General features: G+C 51.5%; 4 protein-coding genes across 4 annotated transcripts; 1 reads left to right on the top strand and 3 right to left on the bottom strand.

Moving 5' to 3' along the window:
* Positions 1 to 65: 65 nt before the first annotated feature.
* Positions 66 to 1,814, bottom strand: LOC122387809 (prostaglandin reductase 1-like). Its single transcript, XM_043378304.1, has 2 exons — positions 1,665 to 1,814; positions 66 to 1,173 (listed from the first exon to the last, which is right to left on the bottom strand). The coding sequence occupies exon 2, from the start codon at positions 1,165 to 1,167 to the stop codon at positions 130 to 132; it is 1,038 nt and encodes a 345-aa protein (XP_043234239.1). The 5' UTR covers positions 1,168 to 1,173; positions 1,665 to 1,814; the 3' UTR covers positions 66 to 129.
* Positions 1,815 to 3,626: 1,812 nt separating this feature from the next.
* Positions 3,627 to 5,779, bottom strand: LOC122387808 (prostaglandin reductase 1-like). The gene is made up of 2 exons (XM_043378303.1): positions 5,626 to 5,779; positions 3,627 to 4,891 (listed from the first exon to the last, which is right to left on the bottom strand). The coding sequence occupies exon 2, from the start codon at positions 4,883 to 4,885 to the stop codon at positions 3,848 to 3,850; it is 1,038 nt and encodes a 345-aa protein (XP_043234238.1). The 5' UTR covers positions 4,886 to 4,891; positions 5,626 to 5,779; the 3' UTR covers positions 3,627 to 3,847.
* A 1,009-nt stretch (positions 5,780 to 6,788) lies between these two features.
* LOC122387810 (prostaglandin reductase 1-like) lies at positions 6,789 to 9,028 on the bottom strand. Its single transcript, XM_043378305.1, has 2 exons — positions 8,587 to 9,028; positions 6,789 to 8,121 (listed from the first exon to the last, which is right to left on the bottom strand). Exon 2 carries the CDS (start codon positions 8,113 to 8,115, stop codon positions 7,102 to 7,104), a length of 1,014 nt encoding a protein of 337 aa, XP_043234240.1. The 5' UTR covers positions 8,116 to 8,121; positions 8,587 to 9,028; the 3' UTR covers positions 6,789 to 7,101.
* A 5,307-nt stretch (positions 9,029 to 14,335) lies between these two features.
* Positions 14,336 to 22,740, top strand: LOC122387805 (insulin-like growth factor-binding protein-related protein 1). Its single transcript, XM_043378297.1, has 4 exons — positions 14,336 to 14,782; positions 17,656 to 17,806; positions 18,140 to 18,283; positions 22,096 to 22,740. The coding sequence occupies exons 1-4, from the start codon at positions 14,507 to 14,509 to the stop codon at positions 22,284 to 22,286; spliced, it is 762 nt and encodes a 253-aa protein (XP_043234232.1). The 5' UTR covers positions 14,336 to 14,506; the 3' UTR covers positions 22,287 to 22,740.
* The last annotated feature ends 3,912 nt before the right edge of the window (positions 22,741 to 26,652 follow it).

Here is a 26,652-nt window from a genome sequence, read left to right as displayed (position 1 = left end):
AGCGTCGCTAAGCTCTTTCACACGTTCACAGATATAATTGGTAATGCTTCGGATACAAAGAGCTGCATGCTGTGCGCCTGTGCATTTCACAACGCAGAGCATTATCACTTGCGACTGTGAAAGGGTAGATCAAACCTTGACGATTGCCTTGCCGGTGTTATCTCCCTTCAACATTCCCATGAAAGCCTGTGGCATATTGTGGAATCCCTCGGTGACGTGCTCCTGCACCTTGATCTTCCCTTCACGAACCCAGGCGGCCATCTGTGAAATCGCTTCATTCTTGCGATGCCACCAACGAGTGACAATGAAACCCTCGCTCCTGAGCTGCTTGAAGACTGTTGTCATCTCCGGCACAGGCACCTGAGCACCCTCTCCAGTCTTGTCGTTATAGCTGGAGATGGAACCACACACGGAAATGCGACCAAACAGGTTCATCTGCTGCCGAATGCGGTGGCTGAGCATGCCGCCCACGTTGTCGAAGTAACAGTCGATCCCCTTGGGTGCAGCCTCCTTCAGGGCAGCGTCGATGTCTGGGCACGTTTTGTAGTTGATGGCCACATCGTAGCCGAGCTCACGAAGCCACGCGCACTTGTCGTCGGTTCCGGCGAAGCCGATGACGCGACATCCCTTGATCTTGGCGATCTGTCCGACTAGGCTGCCGACGGCGCCGGCCGCGCCCGTCACCACCACCGTCTCGCCCTCCTTGGGCTGGCACAGCTCCAGGAAGCCGAAGTAGGCGGTGGTTCCCGGCATGCCGCACACACCCAGGCCGTAGGAGCGCGGCAGGTCGCCCAGGTCGGGCAGAAGCTCCAGAACTTCGGCCTTGCCGCGGCGGAACGATTCGGGAGCGTCTTTGTGGAACGGACTGCTGTCCAGGCTGACGATGGTTAGCGACCGCCAGCCCAGCTGCCCGATCACATACGAGCCCGCCGGGTACTTGACGTTGCGGCTCTCCACCACCTTGGCGATCTGACCTCCGATCATCGTGAGGGGAGGAGTCATGCTCATCGTGTAAGGTCGCATGTAGGGGTCGACACTGAGGAACTCTGCCTGACAGAGGACCTCGCCGTCCTTCAGCGGCGGGAGCTCCTCCGAGTCCAGCTTGAAGTCGGTCGTCTTTGGGAAGCCATCAAAGTGGCGCACCAAAGTGAACTTCTCGGCCTTCATGCCGACCTGTGGAATATAAGTTATTTCTTACGCACATAGGTCTATGTAGGAAACTCAGATTAGCTACCTAGAGCGCGACGGGTTGGGATTTCAGTTTCAAATAAGAAGGTAAATATTTTTTATGTTTTGTCATCCTTATGCCAATTTTGGCTTTGACTGACATCAATAATAACTAATAAGGACAGAAGACTCCGATGACCTCAGAAGTGCGGTCGCCCTAACATCATATACGAGTATGACGAAGAGAACATCTGAGTCGTTTTAAACCGCAATGGATGCTTCGTACTTAGTTTTTAGTTACTTAGCATCGGTTATTTTCAATCACACCGAATAACGACGGAGCGAATCGCGGAATCATCGTCCGTTACGTAAGTCACGTCTCCCATGGTGCAGACCACCAGCTTAGAGGAGGCCGGAATGAACATGGTCTGGCCTGAGGTCATCTAGTGGCCTGAGGTCATCCCATCTCGCCTAAATGCTCTCGCTACGAATCTCACCTGTAAAGTAAAACAGTCGCTGGCAGCTGGACAGTGGGCACCGCCTCCCGGAGAATATCGGCAGAAGTGAGGAGCGGCGCCTGAGTCGCCGAGCGACCTTCGCCCGCCACTCCGCCGCCTCGTCCCATCTTGCTGAGTCACGCATGCGACCAAAGATGACTGCCAGATGCCCCTCCCGCAGCGTCCGAAAACGACTAAACTGGGTCGTTTTCCTGCCGTAGAAAGTAAATATAGCAACCTTTGTAGGACAAAAGTTTGCTTAAACTCACATACCTAATACAGCATGAAGCGAAATTTGTGAAATTTTAAGTAGTTATAAGGCAATTTGCGAGTGTTCCCCAAGCATCGTCCGATATCTTTCTGGATGCGCCTATGCCGTCTGCCCATGGCAAACACAGAATGGGAACGCAAGTCATGCGGTCGCACGCAGCTCGCTGCGACTGCCGCTGCGGTCCTTCTCATTCAAGTTGTAGATACCTACAGGCTTTTGGCGACATGCGTTACATAATGGAACATTTTGTGTTATCATCGCCGTTTGCTTCCTACAGTAGGTACCTACCGACAGGCAAATGTTGATTTTTCAATAGAGATGGAGGGAGAGCATAGATACAGTATACAGACGCAATTAGAGATAAAAAAGCAAAAGAAAAAGGAAGGAAGAAAGAGCAAGGGAGATTTTTGTGTTAATCGTATCCTTGTGTAAACATTGATTAGTAAATGTAATATTGGAGGCCGACACTTCAGGCGGGTATGTCGTAACCTGGTCCTACCCGGTTGTAGGTACCTACCAGATGAGCATAGATACCCGGTTGTAGGTACCTTCCAGATGAGCAAAAGAGCATCTTTCGTCAAGATATTGGTTATCATCCTTCGTACCAAGAGGACCTTTAACCGTTTTAATATACCGTTCCGTTTCCCCCATAGGACTGTGACTTAAATCGCCTTCGATTGACGAAAACATATTCGTTTAATTTCTTATGAATGACGTCCTTACAAAAATAAATACAATAAAAACAATTATAGGTACGATTTAAATGCCTTACATTCAGCAAGCACTAAACGAATTAAGAAGGGACAAAAACATAAGTTCAAGTACCTATCAGTTCCTTCAAATTCAATCGCCACTGCCCACAGCATGATTATTGTAGTATTTCTTTGCTGTCGTTTAAGTGAGGAGGTGTATGAACGTCTTGCGGATTCCAAATTGTGCCGTTTACTACATTGCAGTCTTTCAATCAAAGAGACATCAGCTATTGGTGTCACCAATAGCTGATGTCTCTTTGAAAGACTGCAATTTGGTGATGAGTGATGACCCCGCGCTAAATTTCGCGGTGAGAAAACATCATTTTGACATTTGGGGTTTAGGAAATGAATGAGGGCTTTCTGGAGCAGATGGTCTCCGACTCTCCACTCTCAGGGTAGGAGACGTCATGCCTTCCGACCTTCAAGGTAGTTAGGCTTATTAGTCACGAGGGAGGCCCACCTCGACTGTTTGCAGGAATGCGAAGCTGCCGTTTAGCATGCGGCTGGAGCTCGTGCACACATGCTCCAACTGGTCCAGATGAGGTGTAATGAGATTATACGGATGGTTGGTCGAAGGAGTTTCGGTCTCCATGCAGTCCCAACCTGAATCCCTGTGATTACCATCTCTGAGTTTTTTTATGAAGAATCCAGCTAACGAGTCTCCACCACTCTCAACCCCCGGAGGATTATAATCGTCCGGCACTTATCCAGAAAATAGCATCGTTTGAGGGCAGCTTTGAGGGTCGTTTAAAGGCTGAGATCGGTGCAAGACGAGGGTGGACTGAGTTTCACCTCACGGGAAGGTACAGGCATTGTCGCAAGTGAGGCTTTGTGATGCTGTGTAGGAAGGTGAACGCGTTGGTCAGTTCCCCTCACATTTTCCGGATTCCAATGCAAACGCCCGTAGGTATGTACTGGTGCCATGAAGAAAGTCACAAATATTTGTACCAGTGCATATATTTTATAGGTTTGTTCACAATACCTGACACAAATTGTGCCCAGATTTCAGCACCACTATTGTCCTTTGACGCATAACTGCATGCATGACTGATGAGGATGGTGAAATGCCTCGCATCTCAAATTGAAGCACACCTATCGTATGCTTTTGTATTTCACAACGCAGAGTATTCTCATTTGCCGGCTTCGATATGGATGTTTACTCAAGCCTTGACGATTGCCTTGCCGGTGTTATCTCCCTTCAGCATGCCGATGAAGGCCTGTGGCATCTTGTGGAATCCCTGGGTGACATGCTCCTGCACCTTGATCTTCCCTTCACGAACCCAGGTGGCCATCTGCATGATCGCTTCATTCTTTCGGTGCCACCAACGAGTGACATTGAAGCCCTCAATCCTGAGCTGCTTGGAGACTGTTGTCGACTCCGGCACAGGCACCTGAGAAACCTCACCCGTCTTGTTGTTGTAGCTGGAGATGGAACCGCATACGGAAATGCGCCCAAACAGGTTCATCTGCTGCCGAATGCGGTGGCTGAGCATGCCGCCCACGTTGTCGAAGTAACAGTCGATCCCCTTGGGTGCAGCCTCCTTCAGAGCAGCGTCGATGTCGGCGCACGTCTTATAGTTGATGGCAACATCGAAGCCGATCTGACGAAGCCACGCGCACTTGTCGTCGGTTCCGGCGAAGCCGATGACGCGACATCCCTTGATCTTGGCGATCTGTCCGACCAGGCTGCCGACGGCGCCGGCCGCGCCCGTCACCACCACCGTCTCGCCCTCCTTGGGCTGGCACAGCTCCAGGAAGCCGAAGTAGGCGGTGGTTCCCGGCATGCCGCACACACCCAGGCCGTAGGAGCGTGGCAGATCGCCCAGGTCGGGCAGAAGCTCCAGAATTGCAACCTTGCTGCGGCGGAACGATTCGGGAGCGTTCTTGTCAAACGATTTAGTGCCCAGATCGACAACGCTCAGCGATCGCCAGCCCATCTGTCCGAACACGTAGGAGCCTTTCGGGAACTCTTTGTTCTTACTGTCGATGACCTTGGCGATCTGGCTTCCGATCATGGTAACTGGCGGAGTCATGCTCCTCACGTAGCCCCGCATGTAGGGGTCGACACTGAGGAACTCTGCCTCGCAGAGGACCTCGCCGTCCTTCAGCGGCGGGAGCTCCTCCGACTCCAGCTTGAAGTCGGTCGTCTTGGGGAAGCCATCAAAGTGGCGCACCAGAGTGAATTTCTCGGCCTTCATGGTGACCTGTGGAAAGTCAGTGACTCACGTCAACGACGGGATTTTCCAATGTTATGACAATGTTCTCAGCTTCTTCAGTTTAAATGGTCTCAGACCGAAAGGGTCTTATTCAACATACCAGACCAACGATCCTATGCAACTCACAATTATAACTACATATATCGAGAAGGGTAATTGTGGGTTGGGACTTGGGAAGGGTTTTGATAGATATATAGGATAGGATGGGTATCGTTCGCGAACTCTTAAAGAGGGGTGTTTGGAGTTGTTCTGAATAATCAATAACTATGATCAAAGTCGTAATTATTCGATGCCATGCTTCGGTGGGTAAACGATTACCTATGCCACATTTTGGATCCCTTCGGTCTAGAAGATTCATATATGAAGGGTCGTCCTTATCCGTGGCTTTAAATTGAGACTTTATGAAGAAGAAAAAAAATTAACAAGAGAGCGTTTAAGCCCTTTTAACAACTGGCGCTCCTTTCTTACACCCGTCGTGTCCACTTTGATGAAACCATGAAACGATACCCAACATGGTGGAACGCAGCTATCTGGGAACATCAGGCAACTAACTACACGTCAAGTATGGAGCCCTGGGTATGTTACGTAACAGTCCCAGCCACACAACTGTTACCCACTGCTTACTCAAAGACATGCGATATGGACGGAGGCGCTGTTCTGTACCGGCCCTGGTCACAATGAATTGTGACCAGGGCCGCCTGCGATCGCTACTATAGTCTCACCTGTATAAGTCGGGGATTCGACGGTCACTGACACCAGGTCTGCAGAGCGGCCGCCGCCTCCCAGAGTAGATTCAGGAGTGAGAGTCCGGGTGGCGCGCGGCGCCGAGTAGTGGCCTTCGCCCCGCGGCTCCTCAGCCGCGTCCTTACCTGCTGAATGCTGAGTCATGCAGGCGACCACGGCCCAGTCACGCTGACTGCCGAATCGATAGCGAGCGTCGGCGGCCAACAGCAAGTGGGAAAACAGTACAGGCGGGACGTGCGCACGCGGCCTCACGCACATCGCCGCCATGGCGGCCTCGCCGAGTCAAGTTGTAGACACAGGCACTCGGACTCGCACATGGAATATTTGTTTGTTATCATTGCTATTTGATCTTACAGGAAATGATGACTTTCAGATAGAGAAGTGGAAGAGAGAGAGAGAGAGAGAGAGAGAGAGAGAGAGAGAGAGAGAGAGAGAGAGAGAGAGAGAGAGAGAGAGAGAGAGAGAGAGAGAGAGAGAGAGGGAGGGAGGGAGGGAATGGAAAGAGGGAGAAGGGAGAGTTTCGCATAATATAACGGTGCATTCAGAGCATCGTGTGATAAACGCGTGATAAGCAATATTTTTTTTTTAATTTTGAGATTGACAAGCAGCTCAGGCATCCATCCGGTATCCGCCAGATACCTATTCCTTGGATATCACGCCTTTCCGTTTTTGTTTATTTTCCCCTTCCGGTGAAACGAACATGCATCTTTTGCAGACCGCGCATTTTAACCGACAACGACTGATATAGCCTTTTTAGTAAAAACAGTGAACTAACTTTACCCGCCAATATTTATGCCTTGTTATTTGGGGCAGGGAACAACTTAAACTTACTCTCAGTGCTTTGGGAGAAGGAATTCATGACCCTGTGTCGTGACCTCATCCTCCTGTAATAAATCCTGTATCAGCCCAGATAACCAACTGGCGTAACACGTAAGTACCTAAGCTAAAAGTGCTTATGTATTGCAAGTTTGACTGCTGCTGTCAACATGCATGTCTATCTTTCATGGATAGCCCTTGTTTATGTATGCATTTCCTTGGACGCTGGAATAGTTTTTTTTCGTAGTATCTTCGTTTGCAAATGCAATGAATCGTCCCAATCTTTCGATTTACTCTCCAGCCTCCCCCTCCCCCAAAGCATTTAAAGCATCAGGTGCTTTATTCATGAAGAAATAAATGTTGATACAAATAACGATAACAACACTGAACACACAATGCATTGCACAAACTACGTAGATGCGCGGCGTGCCTTTGAGTACTTGATGGTGTAACTGGCCTAGTGCACATGTATCACAGGTCGGGCAATTAGTAGGCTTCGGTTTTCGAGCCTTTTCCTTATAGGTAAACGATCTGCGCATGATGAATCATTTTCATGCATTTGAGCATTCAAATGAAGTGGATTAAAGATGAATTTGTTCGCAGCATTGGTTGTGTGAGCATTGCGCAAGTGGTGCTGATTAGGCCTTGACGATTGCCTTGCCGGTGTTATCTCCCTTCAGCATGCCGATGAAGGCCTGTGGCATTTTGTGGAATCCCTCGGTGACGTGCTCCTGCACCTTGATCTTGCCCTCACGAACCCAGGCGGCCATCTGTGAAATCGCCTCGTCTTTGCGGTGCCACCAGCGCCGGACGATGAATCCCTCGATCTTGAGCTGTTTGAAGACGATAGCTGGTTCCGGCACAGGCACCGTGGCACCCTCCCCCGTCTTCGCGTTATAACTGGAGATGGCGCCGCAACAGGAGACTCGACCGAACAGGTTCATCTGCTGCCGGACCCGATGGCTGAGCATGCCGCCCACGTTGTCGAAGTAACAGTCAACCCCCTTGGGTGCAGCCTCCTTCAGGGCAGCGTCGATGTCTGGGCACGTTTTGTAGTTGATGGCCACATCGTAGCCGAGCTCACGAAGCCACGCGCACTTGTCGTCCGTTCCGGCGAAGCCGATGACGCGACATCCCTTGATCTTGGCGATCTGTCCGACGAGGCTGCCGACGGCGCCGGCCGCGCCCGTCACCACCACCGTCTCGCCCTCCTTGGGCTGGCACAGCTCCAGGAAGCCGAAGTAGGCGCTGACACCGGGCATTCCACACACACCCAGGGCGTAAGAGTGAGGGAGGCCGCCCATGTCGGGGAGGAGCTCCAGACCCGCCGCCGAACTCTTGTCCGGACCTGGCGTCGCCGGCAGGACGACGATGCGCGACCGCCAGCCCAGCTGCCCGATCACATACGAGCCCGCTGGGTACTTGGCGTTGCGGCTCTCCACCACCTTGGCGACCTGACCTCCGATCATCGTGAAGGGAGGCGTCATGCTCATTGTGTAAGGTCGCATGTAGGGGTCGACACTGAGGAACTCTGCCTCACAGAGGACCTCGCCGTCCTTCAGCGGCGGGAGCTCCTCCGACTCCAGCTTGAAGTCGGTCGTCTTGGGATAGCCATCGAAGTGGCGCACCAGGGTGAACTTCTCGGCCTTCATGATGGCCTGCGAACATGAAAGAAATTGATACGCAGCTTTAGAGACGTTCGGTGCGAGGATCATGACAATCTTTTGCGTTTCGCTTTGGTCTCATTGTTGTTTGGCTCATATTGAGATAATGCGTCATTGAAGTTTTTTTTTGCGTTTGTACTTTCTGCATTTCTATTTTTGCATTCACATATATGAGAAACGGAAGAGCCCGGCGCGGCTTTGAATAATCAATGAACTCGAGATTTTAGTGATGACAGCTATAGTGAGGCGGATGGCTGGCTGCCATGCACGCCAAGTGATTTTTGTTTACCTACATTGCTGCAGACTTCATTTTAGGCATTTACACAAATCATTGCCGGACTGAGAAAAAAGTTAATAATCCTGAAAGAATGATCAAATACAAATAAATCGAATTGCAAAATTGACGAGATGCATGTTGCTGCTTATTATTATTAGACGGCTGGTGTCTATCTTACTGACCTGAGCCGGTGCGCTGCTGTGGGCGGTGCTGACGCGATACGAGCGGGACGGGACGGCAATGGCTGACGGCGGCACCGGGCGGCGATCGAACCGGGTCTGACGGCACGGACGTCGACCACCAGCCTATCACCTGTTCGGGCCGGCCGGACAGTGCCGAGTCATGCTGATAATGTGCCTTCTCCGACCGCCACTGGTGTGCTCCGGGCCATACGATCACTATCCACCGGTCCGCGGGAAGGCATCAAGGGGTGTGGTTGATAACGATGGGGTAACTCTGAGGTCGCAACTCGCATTCCTTTCGCATGTTAGATGCCTCCTTCCTTTACCTTCCTTTATGAATAAATTATATACGAGCAGATATTTCTGTTTGGTAAATATCCGTTTCTTTTTCTGCGCCTTGTAATCACATATATGCCCGCATATAGGTACAGCCCTCAGCAGACTGCGTGGTAGGTATTCTTTTTTCGACAAAACCGATAATTACTCAAAGGCTATGTCAACAGTCGGTCGGAACTCACTTCAAATAGATGTGCCATGCTCCACTTCTTCGATTGGGTCTATCACTAAACAAAGTACATATACGGCTTGTGTGGCAACAAAATGCAAAAGTTTGTTTTGGGGGCAAATATAAACTTTTGGGTTTTGTTGCCAAACCGGATGGAAAATGAATAAGATGATAATGCCAATCTAAGGTGCGGTATCTCGCGCGTCTCGCTGTTACGATTTTCGAGTGACCGATAGCATAGTATTCGCGTCATTCTCGGTTTTGTCGGAAAAAGAATACCTACCACGCAGTTTGCAGAGGGCTGTACGCTAAGGGAAAGTTTATGAATTTACGAAGGAGCTGTAGACAGTAGGTTGCATGGTAGGCTTGGCACAGCTTGAAGTAGGGTAAGGTGCCTAATTAGCGACCCCCTTAATTTGAACCGTCGTTGCTCACGCTCTGTGGGTGCCACTGTATTACTGGCTTGATTTTCGGAGAGATCGTTCATTTTTCTATTAAAATATAGTCATTTTCTGCCCCTATATTCACTAACTTATTTGTAGTGAGCATTCTGGCAAACCATTGCAAAAAAACGCTAATAGGGAACTCTTCCCGATTAGCGACCGGGGAGGGTCGCTAATAAGTCTATGGGTTTCCCCATATAAAAAATGGCAAAAAATGCGACGCCTGAAAAGATGAAATATGATCTCAAAAAGGTAACCTATACGCAAAGCACTCAATCACTCGAACAGGAACGTCTATCCAACACATTTTACGTAAGTAAAAACTGATCACGTGATGCACCGAAGGCGAAACGAAGGCGGAAACCCAAATTTTGCGGGCTATCTCGTATGATATTCGAGGTCCGCGCTGAATTCGGCACCCCTGCAGTCGGTGACGACATTTGGCATTCCCTGCCACGCATTGCAAACTTCAGCAACACCTCATTTTCATTTCTCTCTTTTCCCCTTTCTTTCCCTTCTTGAGCTATTTGCGACCATGTCAGGCGCAAATAGGAAATATGAGTTGCGACACATTTTTAACCGCCATGCTGTGCACAGTTGAGCGATTCACTATGGGAAAACGGCAATCAATTGAAAAAGGATTGTCGATTCAGAATAAAAAAGGTGCATCATCCTAATGTGCATCGCTTTTCATCAGAGAGGGCCCAAACAGACACATTTTGGATGAGAAAATCGTCATTTTTATTTAAACTCACCTGAAACGTCCCACCAGAAACATCGACGATAGGAAAATAATTTAATTTGATAACCAAAGTATGGCTGACCTTTTGACGATGTTTTTACCCCGTTTTCTCCTGCCAGTTTTTCTGTAGGGAGGTAGGTCGCAAATCGGAAAGGGTCGCTAATTAGGCACCTTACCCTAAGCATGGCCGCTGTGCGTTCCGCCAGTCACCGTCTGTTTGTGCGCCGTCATCCAAGGTGCGTTGGTGCGTGCCCGCCCGTCGCGTGTGTTCTCGAGCCCGTCCAAACGTATTATCATCACCATGACTGGGCTCAGGATGTAGCAGTGTCTTTTTATGACATTCATGCCGTCAAGGACATGCTACATCTACCGATCTAATGCTCGCACATGGTCGTTCTTGGTAGACCTAGGAATTGAAGGGCCTTTCCATATATTTGCATATCCTCGTCAGCAAGGTTATCGTTACCCAAAAGCCGATCGTGATGACTACAGAATCGTTTGGCTCAATATTCTCAATTCGATACGGCCGCCGGAGGAATTAGGATGACAATTTTGGTTGCTGTCGAATCTATGCAAATATATAAGACGTGTTCCTAAGCGGGATATTCCTCGCTCGGACCTCGGGATACGAATGCAAAACAGTTGAAACATTTATGACCGGTTTTATTGGTCTAAGTAATTATGGTAAGTACTAACTACAGCGTCCGCGATCGACATATACGATCTACGATCTACACACATATATGTCTTAACCTGCGCCCACCTGGGGGGGGGGCTATTCATAGCCCCCCCCCCTCCCGTTTTTCTGGAATAACTTCTAAACCGCTTGACGTATCGACGCCAAACTTGCAGTAGCTTCGGCTGCATCAAGTTGACACCTTGTGTAAAAAAAATGAACTTCGTAGCTACCATAGGTCGGCCGGAAATGACGTCAGAGTGACGTCATGTTCGGCCGATTTTGACGCAAAACATTGAACCACGGGAATCGCTCCAAGAGCTTAGTTTTTAAGATAGATCCAATTTCTTTGCATGAGAGGACTCAGAATAGACTGCGCTATCAAACTGCTATCCCGGATTTTCATAATTTTGAAAATTTTGAGAATTAGATATTAAAATTCAAAATTTATATTTTTAACTTAAAAAGTTTCTGATTTTTTTTTTCGAAAAAAGGTTAATATGTGATAGGAAACACGCTTATGACCTACTCTAGCAAATTTTAGCCAGATAGCTTCAAAAATGGCCAAGTTATACGCATTACCTATAACAAAAATTTCACAAATATACATTTTTCAAATCAATGCACAGTGGGGATTTTTCCGATCTAGCGCCTATTAATTCAAAAAATCTTTTTTGGATTTTTGCTTATTTTTTGTGTCAGTAGGGCTAAGAAATGTCTGAATTTTGCATATATGGCATTGTTTTATCTGTATGTCCACAGCAAAACTAGGAAAAATGCGCCCAAAGTTCACACTCATGCGTGATTACTCAATGGGCTCAGCAAGGCCCGAAAGTATAGCTCAATTTCATTGTCCTGTCCTGTTGGTTTTAATCTTGCGAGGTCTTAAAGTTGCATATCGTCTGAAAGGCACCTTTATTAGGAATGGAATGGCAAACAGAAAGTATGCCACAACCTTACTAAGGTCACAAAAATGCCCTTTACAAAAAAACCTTACAGACACCATATTGAAGGAATGGTATTCTAAATAAATGTAGGAAATCAACAATGTTCTCCACACTTTTCCACTCAGAAATATATCCTATCGAATTTGCCACTTTCTCCTGCACAAGACAACGCCTAGTTTGGCTGCCGAAACTTGCCTGAACACGGAATATTCACATTAGAGTATCTTAACACCCCACTCGAGGAGCGCTAGGGCAAACAGCACGATATAGGTATGTTCCGGACATAGGCGAATAATTTTACTTCGTGATTTATATGATGCATATTTTCTGAGACACATTCATTAGGAATAGGATGACAAGCGTAAATTATACATACCGTAACCTTATTAACCATCGCACTTGTGGGGAGGGGGAGGGGGAAGGGGTCGGATAAAACCCCATGGTTTTCCGCAAATTACTCGCGCAAAAAGCGGCCGATCGCGCCGAAACTTTCGGTACCCTCGAGATAATCAATTTTACATCTAACCTAAAAATTTCATGACTCTGACCCAACTGACCTTTGACCTGTGGCATATTTCTCGAGACCATGTTTGGCCGGAATCGCGATTCGGCGTATGCCAGCTCACATTATCCGCGGTTTCCAGTCTTTTTGTGGTTTTAAACGTTCAAATATGTGAAATGATGTTGGTGCCATGCATAATGGTGGGTGTCAAGGTCACGTGAAGGTCAAGTCAAGGTCATTGACCTTTTGATGACCTTGGTTCACTTTTTCGAGTTTTACTTGTTTCTAGGGTAGTTTTTGGTGCTGATTTCGATTTTAGCAGCCATTTGAATATTTACGAAGTAGTTCTAGTGCCTTCGTTCCATGTTACGAAGCTATCAGTAGTAGGTGACACTTCTATGGATGGCCGGCAGGACGCCTACTAATTGATCTAACCTGACCTGACCCGACCTGGCCTAAATGCATAAAGACATCGTCTGTGATCAAAACTAACATGAAATTCGTGATCAGCACCCCAAAATACCCCGTAACACCTTAACTTTGCGAAGTTTCAAGAGGTCTCGATTTCCCAACTTTAGTTGGGTCATTAAACTGACTTGGAAAGTCAGCTTATGACCCTGGACTTTGAAATTGGATATATTCGGCCTCATTTCGTCATAGGCAGCACGCTTGACTTTTCCGCGAAGCTCTAGCTTGATCAGGGGCCAAACGGCTGAGCGGGGGGTCCAATTGAACCCCCTATACTATGTTGATTATGCACATTTACAGGTAAAATTCTCACCAGGACACACCAGCCAACATCTGTGCACAATCTGGCTACAATTCTACCTATGGTTTGCCCTCTACGAATAAATACGTGCTAGGTCGGAAAAATCCCCACTGTGCAATGGTTCAGCACATATTTAACATCGTACACCAATATAAATAGCACCATCGTCAATCGTGTTCCTGAGCTCAAACTGCATTCAATAGCCACATTTTTGGTTGCAAAATTTCAACTTTTGACCTGAAAGTGGCCTGACCTAAGCTAAATTCAACTCAAAATGACCTCGAATGACATAAAGACATCGAATTCGAAATCTATGGCATAAATGGACCATAAAACATGTGTCACGTGACCGACGTATGATACCAGATTTCCGTGACCTGTGATGACCGGACCCTGACCTGAAAATCAAAGTACAAGTTTGATGCCCTCAGGGTATCTATAGCATCTGTTCACGAGTGTGTAAACCAAAAATGAGCCTGATCTCACTTTTAAGACGGCAGCCAGAGCCCAAAATGTGAACAAGCCAAACATCGATAATTTTTTTTTGACATGACTTGTGATGTCATCGGTGACCTCGAGGTCAATGAAATTAGGTTTCGTTCGACAGTTTTCCGGGGCTATCAGACGCTGTTTGAATTTTGACGATCGGCCCAGTAGTTTCGGAGTTAGGAGAGGGAGCTATGAATAGGCCCCCTCCCCCCAGTAGGGCGCGTTATACGCAAACCCTAGTGGGGCGGGGGTAATATTTTTTTCCAGGGTTAATTATATTTTTGTTAACCTGCCAAAACCCCGGATTGCAGTCAAGCCACTGGAGCAGAACCTTATCTCACAGACGGCCACCCAATCCCGCGAACGGTCGACCCACCGCAAAGAAGCCTGCCCCGATGTGAGGCCGCTTCTTGAGTCGGATGAAGTGGGCCGTTCAGTCCGAAACAGTTGTTTTAGTTGATGTGGAGGAGATTTGAGCGTCCCTCTGATCGGGGTCGGAGGAAGTTGCCCGAAGCCGGCGCGCTGCCGTTATCAGCCGTAGCCCAGTCTGCGCCCTGCGGCCTGCTAGCACGGCGTCTCGGCCCTGTCGCAGGCCCCTCCGTGTTTGTTATCCTCCACAGAGGCCTAATCTAAACCACGGGCAGGGGTCTGCACAGGCCTGACTTCCCTCAGCGTGGGCAGCTCCGCCGACCGCGCCGGGAGGGAACCAACCGGCGTCGCCGGCGGCGGCGGCCAGGGGGCAGGGCAGGGCGGCGCCGCGGGCGTCGGGCGCGCGCGCGCCCCAGTCAGCGCCAGCCGCCGGAGGGTTCACGTCGCCCACCGTCCGTCCTTCGTCCCTGCCGTCACGATGCTGCGCCTGCTGCTGCTGGTGGCCGCCTGCTGGGCGGTCTCGCTGGCCGTCGAGTGCGGCGAGTGTGATCCGAGCCAATGCGCCGTGGCCACCGACTGCTACGCGGGCGTGGTGATGGACCTTTGCAACTGCTGCGCCGTCTGCGGCCGCCGCGAGGGCGAGCAATGCGACGACCCGCAGCAGAACATACGCGACAAGCTGCGCGGCGACGGGCGCTGCGGCGAGAACCTCGAGTGCAAGGTGGTCAAGACCAACCAGAAGAGCGGCAATAAGGTGAGTGGAGCGGGTGATCGGGGTCTGGTGCAGAATTGACCAATCTTATATAGAGTACTGTGCGGGAGCGTCGTGGGGATTTTGGGGCTTGAAGGAAGTGGTCAGAAATTACGAAGGGTGTTTTTGAGCTCACTGTTCTCCTTATGGATGCTTACATTTATTATTGGTAATTGATGTACCCATCTCATAACGGTCTGACGGGAAACCAACCTCAAATCGTACCCATTGTTTTAAACACTTGTTGAACGTTTTGCATTTGGAATTAATACCGTAGCATAGCGTTACTTGTGGTGCGCCTGCATCTCAGTTATCTCATCTCGGTCAGTCATCGTGAAGGCCATTTCCTCGAAAGTAGCACAAGCCTGTTGAATCTGAAAGCAAATGACACGCGCATGTCGAATGGTTTCTCAACTGAATGAGGTCAAAGTTCGCCATTCGTCGGCGTCAGAGTACGGTAGCGGCGAGTCCAGGCCAGGCCGGAAAGTGTCCCATATTCTTGTTCAGGGGACAGTGGATCCGTAAAAAGGCGGCCGACTCAATGTGAGCATCAGACCACTGGAGCTAGTTGAGTTCCTATGTCGGCTGTTCGGACCCGGGTGGCCCTCAGTTTATCTGTGTGGGTGGGCCTGGCTACACTGCCCCCGCCGGACTCGAAGCCGCAGCTGTAGGCGGCAGCTGCACTGGTGAGCTGGCGGAGGGTGGCTGGCACCGCGCCGGGCCACGTCATACCGCTGGAAACAACATCACGGCTCTGAGGGGTTATACCGCCGCCGCCAGGGGCTGGTTAGCTGGCACACACGGCCTGCGCGACGGTGGTGACCCGGCCGCGGACAAATACCGCCCTACACCGCCGGACGGCCGCGCTGCACAGACCGTGTGTGCGCGACATAAACAGCGCGAGAGCGGCACCGTGCAGCGTGCAGCGTGACTGCTGCACTGCCGACACAGGCAGACGACAAAACGCCAATTGTGCTGGCAGCGTCGCCGCGGGAGAGGGCAAGAGTCTGCCGTCATTGAAGTGACCTTATCGTTATCGTTAATACCGTGACGGTTAGAGCGGGGAGTACGCTCTCTCTCTCTATGGACGGCCTTTTGGAGTATGGTCTTTTTATCCAGCAGCAAAAAGTTGGTGTACCTACCTATGTCACTACTCAATGTAAAAGAGCATTCTCGAAGCAAAAGGCCGTTTTTTTCGCTTCACTGTAGAAGCAGTTTCGCTCTCACTCGTGTCTGCACGACACCGTCGTATAGACAAGATATCCATGGGATGAGCTCATAAAGAGACCGCATCCGGTCGGCTGGGCGGTTTGACACGCCCCCGGCACGCTGACGAAGGCGTCGGTCGGGCCCGTTGGACCACGTGACCTGTCTGCAGACCTATGTATGCCCCGGCGTGGGCCTCATGTGACCGCCGGCTGCCGCTCGTCCTGGGCAGCTGCTCAACTGTGGCCGGCGTCTGATGTCACGGTGTGGGCTGCAGCCGCGGCTGGCGCCCACGGTTACAGAGTGTCCGGTGTCCGGCGCCGGCAGAGTCAGCTCCACAGCTCTGGGGTACCGGAGGAGCGCCGGCGCTCACCACAGCTCAGTGGTGTTACCCGAGTTCTAAACTAGCGCACCGGTCCTAGGATATCAGACGCTGCGTGTAAGTCCATTGTCTCATGTCTGCCGCTAATGTTGCCTTGCATTGGTGCCCGGGACACTTTTCTTGCTCAGTCCGAGATATAACTCGACGTCCGACTTTCAGTCCCCGTATCTGTCAGATTCCTGTAAATGCAAAAGTCACTTGTGTGCTCACAAATCCAGCTAACTTTCAACGGGTGCGGTGTATTCTGAGCTCGTAATGATGCTGTTCATGCCGCTGTCCGTACGCGTAGTGCTTCTCAATTTGAATAAGTAGGTCATACCGCTCGGTTCTAAAGTCCACCGCACTGTTAATGAAACCGCTTTGACTGCTCAAAACTTAGCACCTGACCGGAACATGACCTTCCAACATCAGCCGATGTTACGATTCTGTACCGTACTTTCGTTACCAAAGTCCCCAATCCCATCGGTGCCGACGTGCCGACTATTTTTGATGAGTGACTAGGTAATTATTTGCCGACCGTGAAACATGCACATAGGCCACACAGCTGTGGTCATGTCAAATCTAACTCAGTTTACATTTGCTTGTGATATTTGTTTAGTGTTTACGATCTTTCGCTGATGTCAGCATACCGCACGGGTCCTATTACCTATCTATGTAGTTCCGCTAATCCTCTCTAGATGTCGCTAGTGGTATGCGCCTGCATCTATACTGTGCCGCCGAACGCGCCGAACCCTCCGTAAGCATTATCACCGGCATCCTTCAGCCGAATACTCAGTTTGAGATGGCTGCGTCGCATGTGTCGGAAATGCGCCACTGTTCGGCCCGGTCAGACTGACGCACGGCGGTTGTGGGACACTGTTTGTTTATATGATCTCAGCCGGTGCCGTATAAGATGGTACTGAGAAACGGCCTGGCGGCCAGCCTTAGCACGTGGAGCCCCGAGCCTGGTGGAGATGTAGTCTCCAACAGACTTCATGTGAGCCTAGATTCCGTATTTGATTATTTCATCGGAAGCCGAAGTTGTTCCGGGCATAGTGGGGTAGTATAATATGCATGTTCGATCCAAGTAAAATATTTGTTCATTTTCATATCACGAGAGCTTGAATTTAGTTCAAATCAGTTTTCCCTTGGTATTAAAACGTTCAGTTACGACTTACGTGACTAACGGATGGACTACATTGACCAACGACCTCTGACCAATGATCAGCCAATGGGTTGCAGCGGACGTCTCTGTGTGTCTATAGCTGACAGCTGCAGCCAAATAACCTGACCTTTGTGCCGGTTGCAGCGGGCGGCGTTGTGCGTCTGTAAGGAGCAGGACATGGTGTGTGGCTCCGATGGCAAGACGTACGGCAACCTCTGCCAGCTGATGGAGGTAGCCTACAAGAACGGCACGCAGGACGCGCCTAAGGTCCAGATGTGGGGACCCTGCGAGAGCGGTAAGTAGGCATATTGTGTGTGTAGTTATTCAATGTTCGTCTTGTAAAGTACTGAGAGTAGGGACGGGTAAATGTACTGCATTCAGTGCAAGTTTAGTTTGAATAGCATACAGTGCGATATCCAACCATTCATTCAAGCAATGAATTTTTAACACAAGACTACCTACCTATTTGCTTATTTTCGAGCACTTGTTTCCCCACAAACGTGAGTTCCTCTTCAAGTTGTTCTCTCTTCACAAATCATCTCACACCACCCCCGTCGCCCCAGTAGTACGGTGACGTCACTACCTCGTGTCACTGACGTCACTGACGTGTATCTGACGTCACCCGCAGCGCCGACGATCGTCACTGGGCCGCAGCACGCGCACGAGCAGCTGGGCGACAAGTTGGTGCTCGACTGTGAGGTGTTCGGCTTCCCGATCCCGCAGATCACCTGGTACAAGATGGACGAGGACGGACGCAACAACAGCCTGCCCGGTACGTGTATGAATGACAGGTGAAACACCGAGCGAGGGTATCGTTTCGGCGAGGTTCAGGGCTTTTGGATGGTGCATTGTGCCAGTCTGTGGCCTGTATTGCCTGCTAACGTTTTTTTTTACGACAGACTCTAGTATTACGGACTCCTAACAGATCTGCCTCAAAGGTCTTGCTCCGTGCTGATGATTAATGTCTTAATCTGGCAATCGCTGCCAAATTCAATGCCCTTTCTTTCTTCACATTCGATTCACATGCACATATGATACCCTGTTTAGTGCTTATGGCACGTGCCCGGCTCGGTCGGCCAGTGACCTCCGCACTACCAGAGCTGACCTGGATTTTGGCTGACGGCTCCCGCCGGCAGCCGCGTGTGTTTCGACAGCGGTGGTGGGGGATGAGAGGGGGGGGGGTAAGTGGAGCAGCACGGCCGCAGGGGCCAGAGCGATGGTCCTGCCGGCTGCTGCGGCAGATCACGTGACTGGGGAGGTTATGCATTGCAGGTCTCGTCGCATGGTAGTTTTATATTTTTGATCCATTTGGACTGACCGTGCAGTGAACGGAATGGAACCATTCCAGTCGGCTGTCATATCCATTATCCAAGCCGGTATTTTCGAGTACCTAATGTTTTCGCGCGGTAATCTTGAGGACGTGCCGTTTTTTATAATCCGTATAATCCGTTCAGTTTTTATTAGCGTCCCAAGCTTCAGCAGACAAGGTGGTAAGGATCCGTTCTTTTACAAAGCCCTTGCTAATTGCTATCTACGAAATTCACAAAGTCGTTACTACAACCATTATTTACGGTTGTAGTTTTTGGATCCGTTATAAATTTCGCACGAGCAGTCATATACGAGTTGAAATAAGGTAGGAATTGAATTTCAAAATTAGCGGATCGCTAAATATTTTCATGGGATGAATTTCTCGACCAACATGATTCTATGACCGACTCGCCCTCCAACATCCGGTCGCCCGCAGCAGGAAATGTCCAGGCCTGCTCAAATGCTCGGCCTGTTTTTACTGTGCACTCCGCAGCTGGTCTGAGACGCCGCCCCGCCGGACGTGCCGGACCGTGCTCGAAGCCGTGCTGGCCGTGCTCAGAAGGCGGGCAGAGTGGGGAGGGACGTGCTGAGGGCCAGTCGTGGTCAGTTAGGGTAGCAGCGGGGGTGGTGTGGGGGATAGGGCTATTGTGGATGGCAGCACGTGGAGAAAGAGGGGACGGAGGGAGAGAGAGAGAGAGAGAGAGAGAGAGAGAGAGAGAGAGAGAGAGAGAGAGAGAGAGAGAGAGAGAGAGAGAGAGAGAGAGAGAGAGAGAGAGAGAGAGTGGAGAGAAAGGGATCTAGAGAGATACTGGGAAACATTGAAGGAGAGAGAGAGAGAGAGAGAGAGAGAGAGAGAGAGAGAGAGAGAGAGAGAGAGAGAGAGAGAGAGAGAGAGAGAGAGAGAGAGAGAGAGAGAGAGGGAGAAAGAAAGGAAAGGAGGTAGAGATTGAGGAAGAGAGCATCTTGCCGAGTATCCACTAACTGCAGTAAGTAACGTCCCGACCCGGGGAGAGAGGGGACGGTACAGAGCGCCGCTGCTCAGTGTCGGGAGGATCTGGCACCATGCCATTCGGAGCACGACGTCCCCAGCACGACCGGCTGCCGACCAGAGACGGTCGGTCGCTGCGACTTTGAGCAGCGACATCTCTCCAGCCATTCCGCCCATTTGTAGTCGGCAGACGGACAGATAAAGTGGCCTATCGGATCGCCCCGTTATGGTCGACGTCTGATCCCTCCTGTTCAGACCGTACTTTGCGGTGTGACGGCTGATGTTCGTTTTCATTTCCGATTTCAGTAAATATTAAGTGAAAGGCATCCATTAACCAAGCACATGCGAAATGACCGAACCAATTTTACGTGACAACTTCCCGAAAATGTACGTCTTTTGACTTTTATTGCCGATCATAGACCTCTTTACATACACCGGTGCACGGAGGTCTATCATCTATGTGCCGATACCTATAATATTTCACCGAATCTCTCTTCATAATCACAATTCCAGAAACATTCTTAGCTCTTTTACAAAAAAGAACCATAAAATGATGATGTATGTACAGATGCTGAGGGAGAAACATAAATAACTGACAAACGTCTTACTAGGGCGATCACCCGACCCCGTTTGAAACGCGCCACGTGCCGTCAGTCAGTCCACGTGCCGCTGCCACGTGTCGTGAGGCGTAATGCACCATATGGCGACACTACGCTCTCAGGTGCCTTCATAGCTGTGTTGCTGGGCACCGCTATCGGCCGTTTTATCAGCGATTCTGATAAGGGCGCGGCGCTGGCGTTCACCTGCCGCCCGGCGACCTGAGGCGGCCGTTAGGGTCAAAAGTCAATTCAGCGACTACAATCCACAAACCCAGAGGAAGTACCTATAATAAGAACTGCTTTGGATCTTTGGCTCCTTTTTTGGCGTTGGGCGAGCACCTCTGCAGCAGAGGCATAAGATGTAAGGAAGCTGGCCGCTGCGTTGGGAGGGGCCGGAGCTGGAGCCCTGACTCGTGGGGAGGTCTGTTCCGGCCGAGACCGCCGCGCCGCGCTGATGTCAGCCGGCGGGGGCGGGGACGGCGGGGAGGGTCGCCCACAGTCGGCCCTGGGTTCTGTTTACATTCCACGCCGGCGTCTCACCGCTCGCCGCCAGTCCAATGGCGTCGGTAGCCCGGGGGGCGGGGAGGGGGGAGGTCGGGGTTTGTGGGGCGATGGGTGCAACTGTGAGGGGGGGAGGAGGCGAGTAGCGGCGCTGGCCACTGGAGATACAGAGACATCCAGAATTGAAGGGAGCTCCTTTCACCAATTCCTTGCCTTCCTGTCAAACGTCTGCGGCTGATGGCTCTCGATAAGTAATCGAACCATATCTGTTGAAAACGCCAGGGATATCCGTTTCGTCTCCCGGGCCATTCCACCATTCTGGTTGGAGAGGGTGGCAGAGAAGTCGGTCCGGGCTGCAGTGCCGGCTGCCGTCTGCTCGACACCGGAAGCAGCTGTCACTCCTGCCGGCTGGCGTCTCCCTCCTCCGCGCAGAGCCAGCCCCCTTCTCCCCACAGAGCGAGCCGTGACACAGTTTCCGTCTGGTGAACTGAGGTGGACTTGTCAGAGAGCGGGGCGAGAGAGAGAGAGAGTGAGAGAGAGAGAGAGAGAGAGAGAGAGAGAGAGAGAGAGAGAGAGAGAGAGAGAGAGAGAGAGAGAGAGAGAGAGAGAGAGAGAGAGATAGAGAGGAGAGAGGAGAGAGAGAGACCGGGTGTGGCTCCCTGCTCGCGGCTCAGGCACCTCTGTCCTTTGACCCAGACTCAGCTCTCCCCGGTACAGACTTCCCCCTGCCCCATCCCCAGCACATCTGGCGCCGCTCCAGTGATCGGTCGTCATTTGATCTTGTTATCTCAGACGGCGCCTGCAGCCGGGACGCCGCGCTGCACCGCCAGACGGCCGCAGTGAAGACGCCATGTCGCTTCACCACATAGTCGGGACTGATTAGAGCACTGTTGATGTCGGTGAAGCAGTTAGAGACGGCATTGCTTTGGTTCTGAAGGAACTTCGATATTTTTTTTTCTCGGAATGCTGGTCTTTGTATTTGGAGCCGAAACGCTTGGACGAAGCGTCCTATCTCCCGTAGCTCTCTCGCCGTCCACCATTTCCTAAGTACATAGGCTCTGTCGCACTCCCGTGTCCCCTTGTCGCCCCTCGTCGCTGGCAGGGGAGGAGCGGTGCCGCCCCCATCTGTTACCCGCGCGCCTCTGTCGGGCGGACCCGTCAACTAACGTTTTCCATTTTATCCGCCAGGTGACCGTGGCGACATGGCCATTCAGACTCGCGGCGGCCCTGGCAACCTGATGGTGACTGGCTGGGTGCAGATCGTCGACCTGAAGCCCAGCGACTCCGGCACATACCAGTGCATCGCCCAGAACAAGAACGGTGTGGCCCGGGCCGATGCCAAGGTCAGCGTCTACAAGATGTCCAAGGGCGAGCTGTGAGCGACCCCGGCGGCCGCCGGCCGCAATTCTGATTCCCGCTGAATCCGCAAGATGGTGCTATCGTGTAGGGAGTGTCGCGTCGTGCTGGAGCGGCCGAGTAGCCGCGTGACTGCTCGGTGTGGGCTGACGGGCGGCTCCCACCACTGCCAGCGCTCCTTGGGTGCCGCCCCAGCCGCGTCCAGGCAGATGTTCAGTGTCAGTAAATTAGATGGCGTCAAACATTTCGCAGCGGCGCGGCGCGTGACTGGCGTGGGCCGAACCTGCCGCCTGCCGGTGACTGGCAGATCGGCGGCCACCCTCGCCGAGTGTGTACGGCGACTACTGCGCAGAGCTGCCGCGGTGTTTGGCCGGCCTATGTCTCGAGCTCAGCTTTTCTGACGCCAATTTGTAGCGCGAAAATTGTGATCACTGTTCAATCGATGTAGCGCAATACAATAAACATTTGCCCAACAAACGACTCACTTTTTATATGCGTCGGACTATTTATGCTATAAGTACATTCCACAGCAGAAGTAATGTGCGGTTTCAGTCATGAGTACGATCTGCTTCTGAAGCTTAGGAACGATTAGCCAGACTACAATGAAACTTTGAATGTAGCTTACATGTATCGCCACCTTTGCAGCTGCAACTTTATCTATTGACGTCTTCCTTTCGATCACTCCGCATTAAAAAAAATCGCCAGTCAAAGCCCTCCTTTGAGATTGGTAAAACCGCACATTACTTAAGCGGTGGGCTTCTAGCGGTGGGCTTCAGCGGAAGCGTCCGCATAATAGGACGTCATATTTTACCGTCTCCAATTTTGCATCAATGAAGATCTTCCCCACTTAATCATATTATCACTCACTGTCGCAAAACTAGGCTCTGTTCTAAGCCACTCGGGAATCCCATTAGACACAAATTAAGTATTTTTCGGTGTAATAGTTAGTCGAAAACAATTTCGCTGAGCCTTGTAAGACGAGGATTGGCCGGCATGACGTCGACACCGTTCAAATCGCGTCAATGGTGGTCGCTCGTCGCACGGCAGATCGGTCACAGGTCACTGAGCTGACCTGTGCTGACCTACGGAACGATGGATCGGTGGCGTACCTAACTCGCCCCTTGTTCGTAGACCGATCGGCGAAAACGTCTTAAAGAGCTAACTGTTCTCAAATCCGAATAGCATTTCAGTTCACGGTGTATTAATGTAGCTTATCAGAGAGCCCCTTTTTCCGGCGCCGGTATTCGCCATTCGTCTCGCACTAGTTGGATAGTTGGATCTCTCTCTCTCTCTCTCTCTCTCTCTCTCTCTCTCTCTCTCTCTCTCTCTCTCTCTCTCTCTCTCTCTCTCTCTCTCTCTCTCTCTCTCTCTCTCTCTCTCTCTCTCTCTCTCTCTCTCTCTCTCTCTCTCTCTCTCTCTCTCTCTCTCGCAGCAATATGATGACTGGCACACATCTTCCAGTTCAGTCAGCCGGTCTTCAGATCTCTGCCGGTTTTAGTGTTAGTGCCTGTGCGGTTTTGAAGTCTGCGCGCCGTTTTGTGTGTCCGTGTCGAGCCACAGGACCGGGCGGAGAGGACCCAGCTTTCCGCCTTTGACGGCTGGTGAAGGTGCGCCATAAGCGTGACTCGGCCGCCACTGTTCTCTTGCAGTATACGGAGGCTATTGAACGACCGTGTGGTAAGCGGCGTACCGAAAGTCGACACGATAGACGGATATCGACACCACAATGGGGCATGGGCGTCGCTCGCCAGCCGGCGCCGTCGTGGCGCCTCGTATCCAGCGTGATAAGGCATCCTGGAGCGCTGCAAATCCCGTAAATTACGCACTTCCGGCTAGTCGTGGGACGTAATTGGCACAGTTTATGCCACGTATGACCACGTCATCCAATGAGTACCAACACACCGGGCCTGACCCCTCCAAACGATGTTGAGAAAATTGCTCGCCACAAAAAATGTTAATAACTTCACTTTTGAGAACAGCTTCACAAAATACGCTAAAAATGATCAAAGAGTTGGAATTTCGACACCATCCTGTTCGTTATGCTGGATGGCATCGAATGTTAAAGGAAGGTTAGCTTGATTACTGACCTTGGTCAAGGGCAGGTCAAAGCCATTCATTCAAACATCAAACATTAAAGCCATTCATGCCACAAAACTAATCATTGGTTAAGGTCGCATGACATGTTACTTGACTCAGCAGGCCATTCTCAGTTTATTGGTGCCTTTCCTGACTGCGCAATTTGGTCAGGTGTTATTGACAAACAAAGTATATCACTTTTACCGTCTCTCAGCTCTCGGAAAAGGAAAACCCATGTAAAGCAGGATAATATTGTTACGGAGCGAGCGAAGCGAGCGTAGTCTTTCCTTAGATTAACGGAAATTTCTGAGTATGAGCGGCCGGCCGTGGTCACGCTTTTGCGAGGCTTATATCTCAGCAACCACTTGACCGATTTACACGCGGTAATTTTTGTAGGGTAGCTTCATTCCTTCTACCAAGTATTGGACTATTCCTGATGCATGTGGGTGACCCCTTATGCACGTGCCACGCGCAAAACGAAGAGATGTCCGTTTTGTAATTGTTGCAATATCTCGGTAACTACTTGGCCGATTGCGCTGAAAGTTGGCATGTATGTAGGCACCCACTAGGCACTGCATATCCATGTGCCAGAATTGGGGCGCTGCTGCACGTGCGCACGTGCAGGGGTCGTTTCCAGATCTCGAGAACGGCTCGACCGATTGCGCTCAAATTTGGTACACAGTTAGGGACCGGTTAGTAGCAGGGGGATGTCGTCCCGGTTCTTCCCATGTATTATTCGCCAATCAGCTTAACACTACCGGTGACGTCACTGGTGGACCGCCAATCGGGGCCGGCCGGCCGGCCGGCCGGGCCCGTAGAAGGCCAAACGCAGACGTTTTCAGAAAAGCGTAAGCCGTATAGATACAGTCGTGGATGGAGTTTTGCTGTGAATTGGCGCTCCAAGAGTGCGTCAGGGTACCAGGACCCGGACAAAGGTCATAATGAACCGTCATCTGATAAAATCCGCTCACCACTTAGCAGCCGACTTCGACCCTTCACTCTCGTAAAACACAAAAGCTTGCCGGTCATCAATCCACCTGCATCTCCTCATCTGCTTACTACCTATACCGACCAGTTACTACAGCCGTTTTGGAGCGGCTCACGGCCGATAACACCGGGCGTGCGCTAGCCGCCGGTGCTAAGCGCTAACCACTGAGTGCGCGTGGCCGACTGCCGCCCCGATGGCGCTGGCCCCCGGCACCGGTGCGGTGCTGCTGACCCATGGAGGGGGGGGGGGGGCTGCTAATTAGTTGAGCCGGAATTGGGATAAAAGCCTGTATGGGATTGGGATAGAAGCTCAGCGAGACTAAGGGATTGTGTGGTGCCTTCGAGTTCGGTAGGCCCCTCAAAATCACCCGTGTAGGGCCCTCAGGGCCGCCGGTTATGAAGCCTTTGGAGGCACTGGTGTGGGCTTTCACAGGTACCGGTGTGAGGCTCTCAGAGGCATTGGTGCGGGGTCCCCAGAGGCGCCGGTGAGGGTCCTCACAGCTGCCGTTGTGGGCCCTCAGAGACACTGCAGTGTGGGGTCGTCACAGTCGGGTGTGGGACCCTTGGAGCTGCTGGCTCGAACCCTTCGGCCGACAGGGGCTCTCAGAGACCGACAAGGGGCTCTCAAGAGGTCTGCGGTGCCTTCGGGAGCCCTGTGGAGTCCTTAGAGCCCAGCAAGGTACACTCAGACGCCAGTGGGGCCCTCGGAGTCGTCGGTGTGGGGCCCTCAAGTCACCGGCGAGTGGCCGTCCGATGCGCAGGTCCCGTCTGAGGCCGTCAGAGGCTCCAGCGTTGAGCCCTCAGAGCCGCCGATATATGGCCTTAAGAAGCACTGGTTTCGGGACCTCATTCAGGAGTGCCGGTTGCACTCGGAGGTGACAGTGTGGGGTCCTCAGCTAGGCACCGGTGTGGGGCCTTCACAGCCGCCGGTGAGGGCCCTCGCAGGCGCCGTTGTGGGGGCCTTCAACCATGGGTCATCGCAGGCGTGTGTGGAACCCTTAGAGCTGCTTGTCCCTGATAGGCCGGTAAGGGCCCTCAGAGGCCGGCAAGTAGCCCTCAGAGGTCGCCAATAGGCCCTGAGAAGCCGGCAAGGGGCCCTCAAAGGCCGACAAGGGACACTAAAAAGCCGGTGTGGGGCTCTTGTGGAGAGAAGTGTGGCTCTTAGGAGCACATAAGGTGTTCTTCCGAGCCCTGTGGGGCGGCCTTCTGAGTCGAAAGATGCCAGCGTGGACTCTCAGCCGCCAATTGGCGTCGCAAGGCCCCTCGGGCCCGAGGCCCCCTAATCCGATGGGGGCACGTGCCCCCTGCCCCTGGGTGCAGATAGAG

Source organism: Amphibalanus amphitrite, unplaced genomic scaffold (assembly GCF_019059575.1).
Source record: "Amphibalanus amphitrite isolate SeventyFive unplaced genomic scaffold, NRLGWU_Aamphi_draft 000299F_arrow, whole genome shotgun sequence".
Lineage (NCBI taxonomy): Eukaryota > Metazoa > Arthropoda > Thecostraca > Balanomorpha > Balanidae > Amphibalanus > Amphibalanus amphitrite.
Note: the sequence above shows the minus strand (reverse complement) of the source record. Positions and strands in the feature narration are given on the sequence as shown.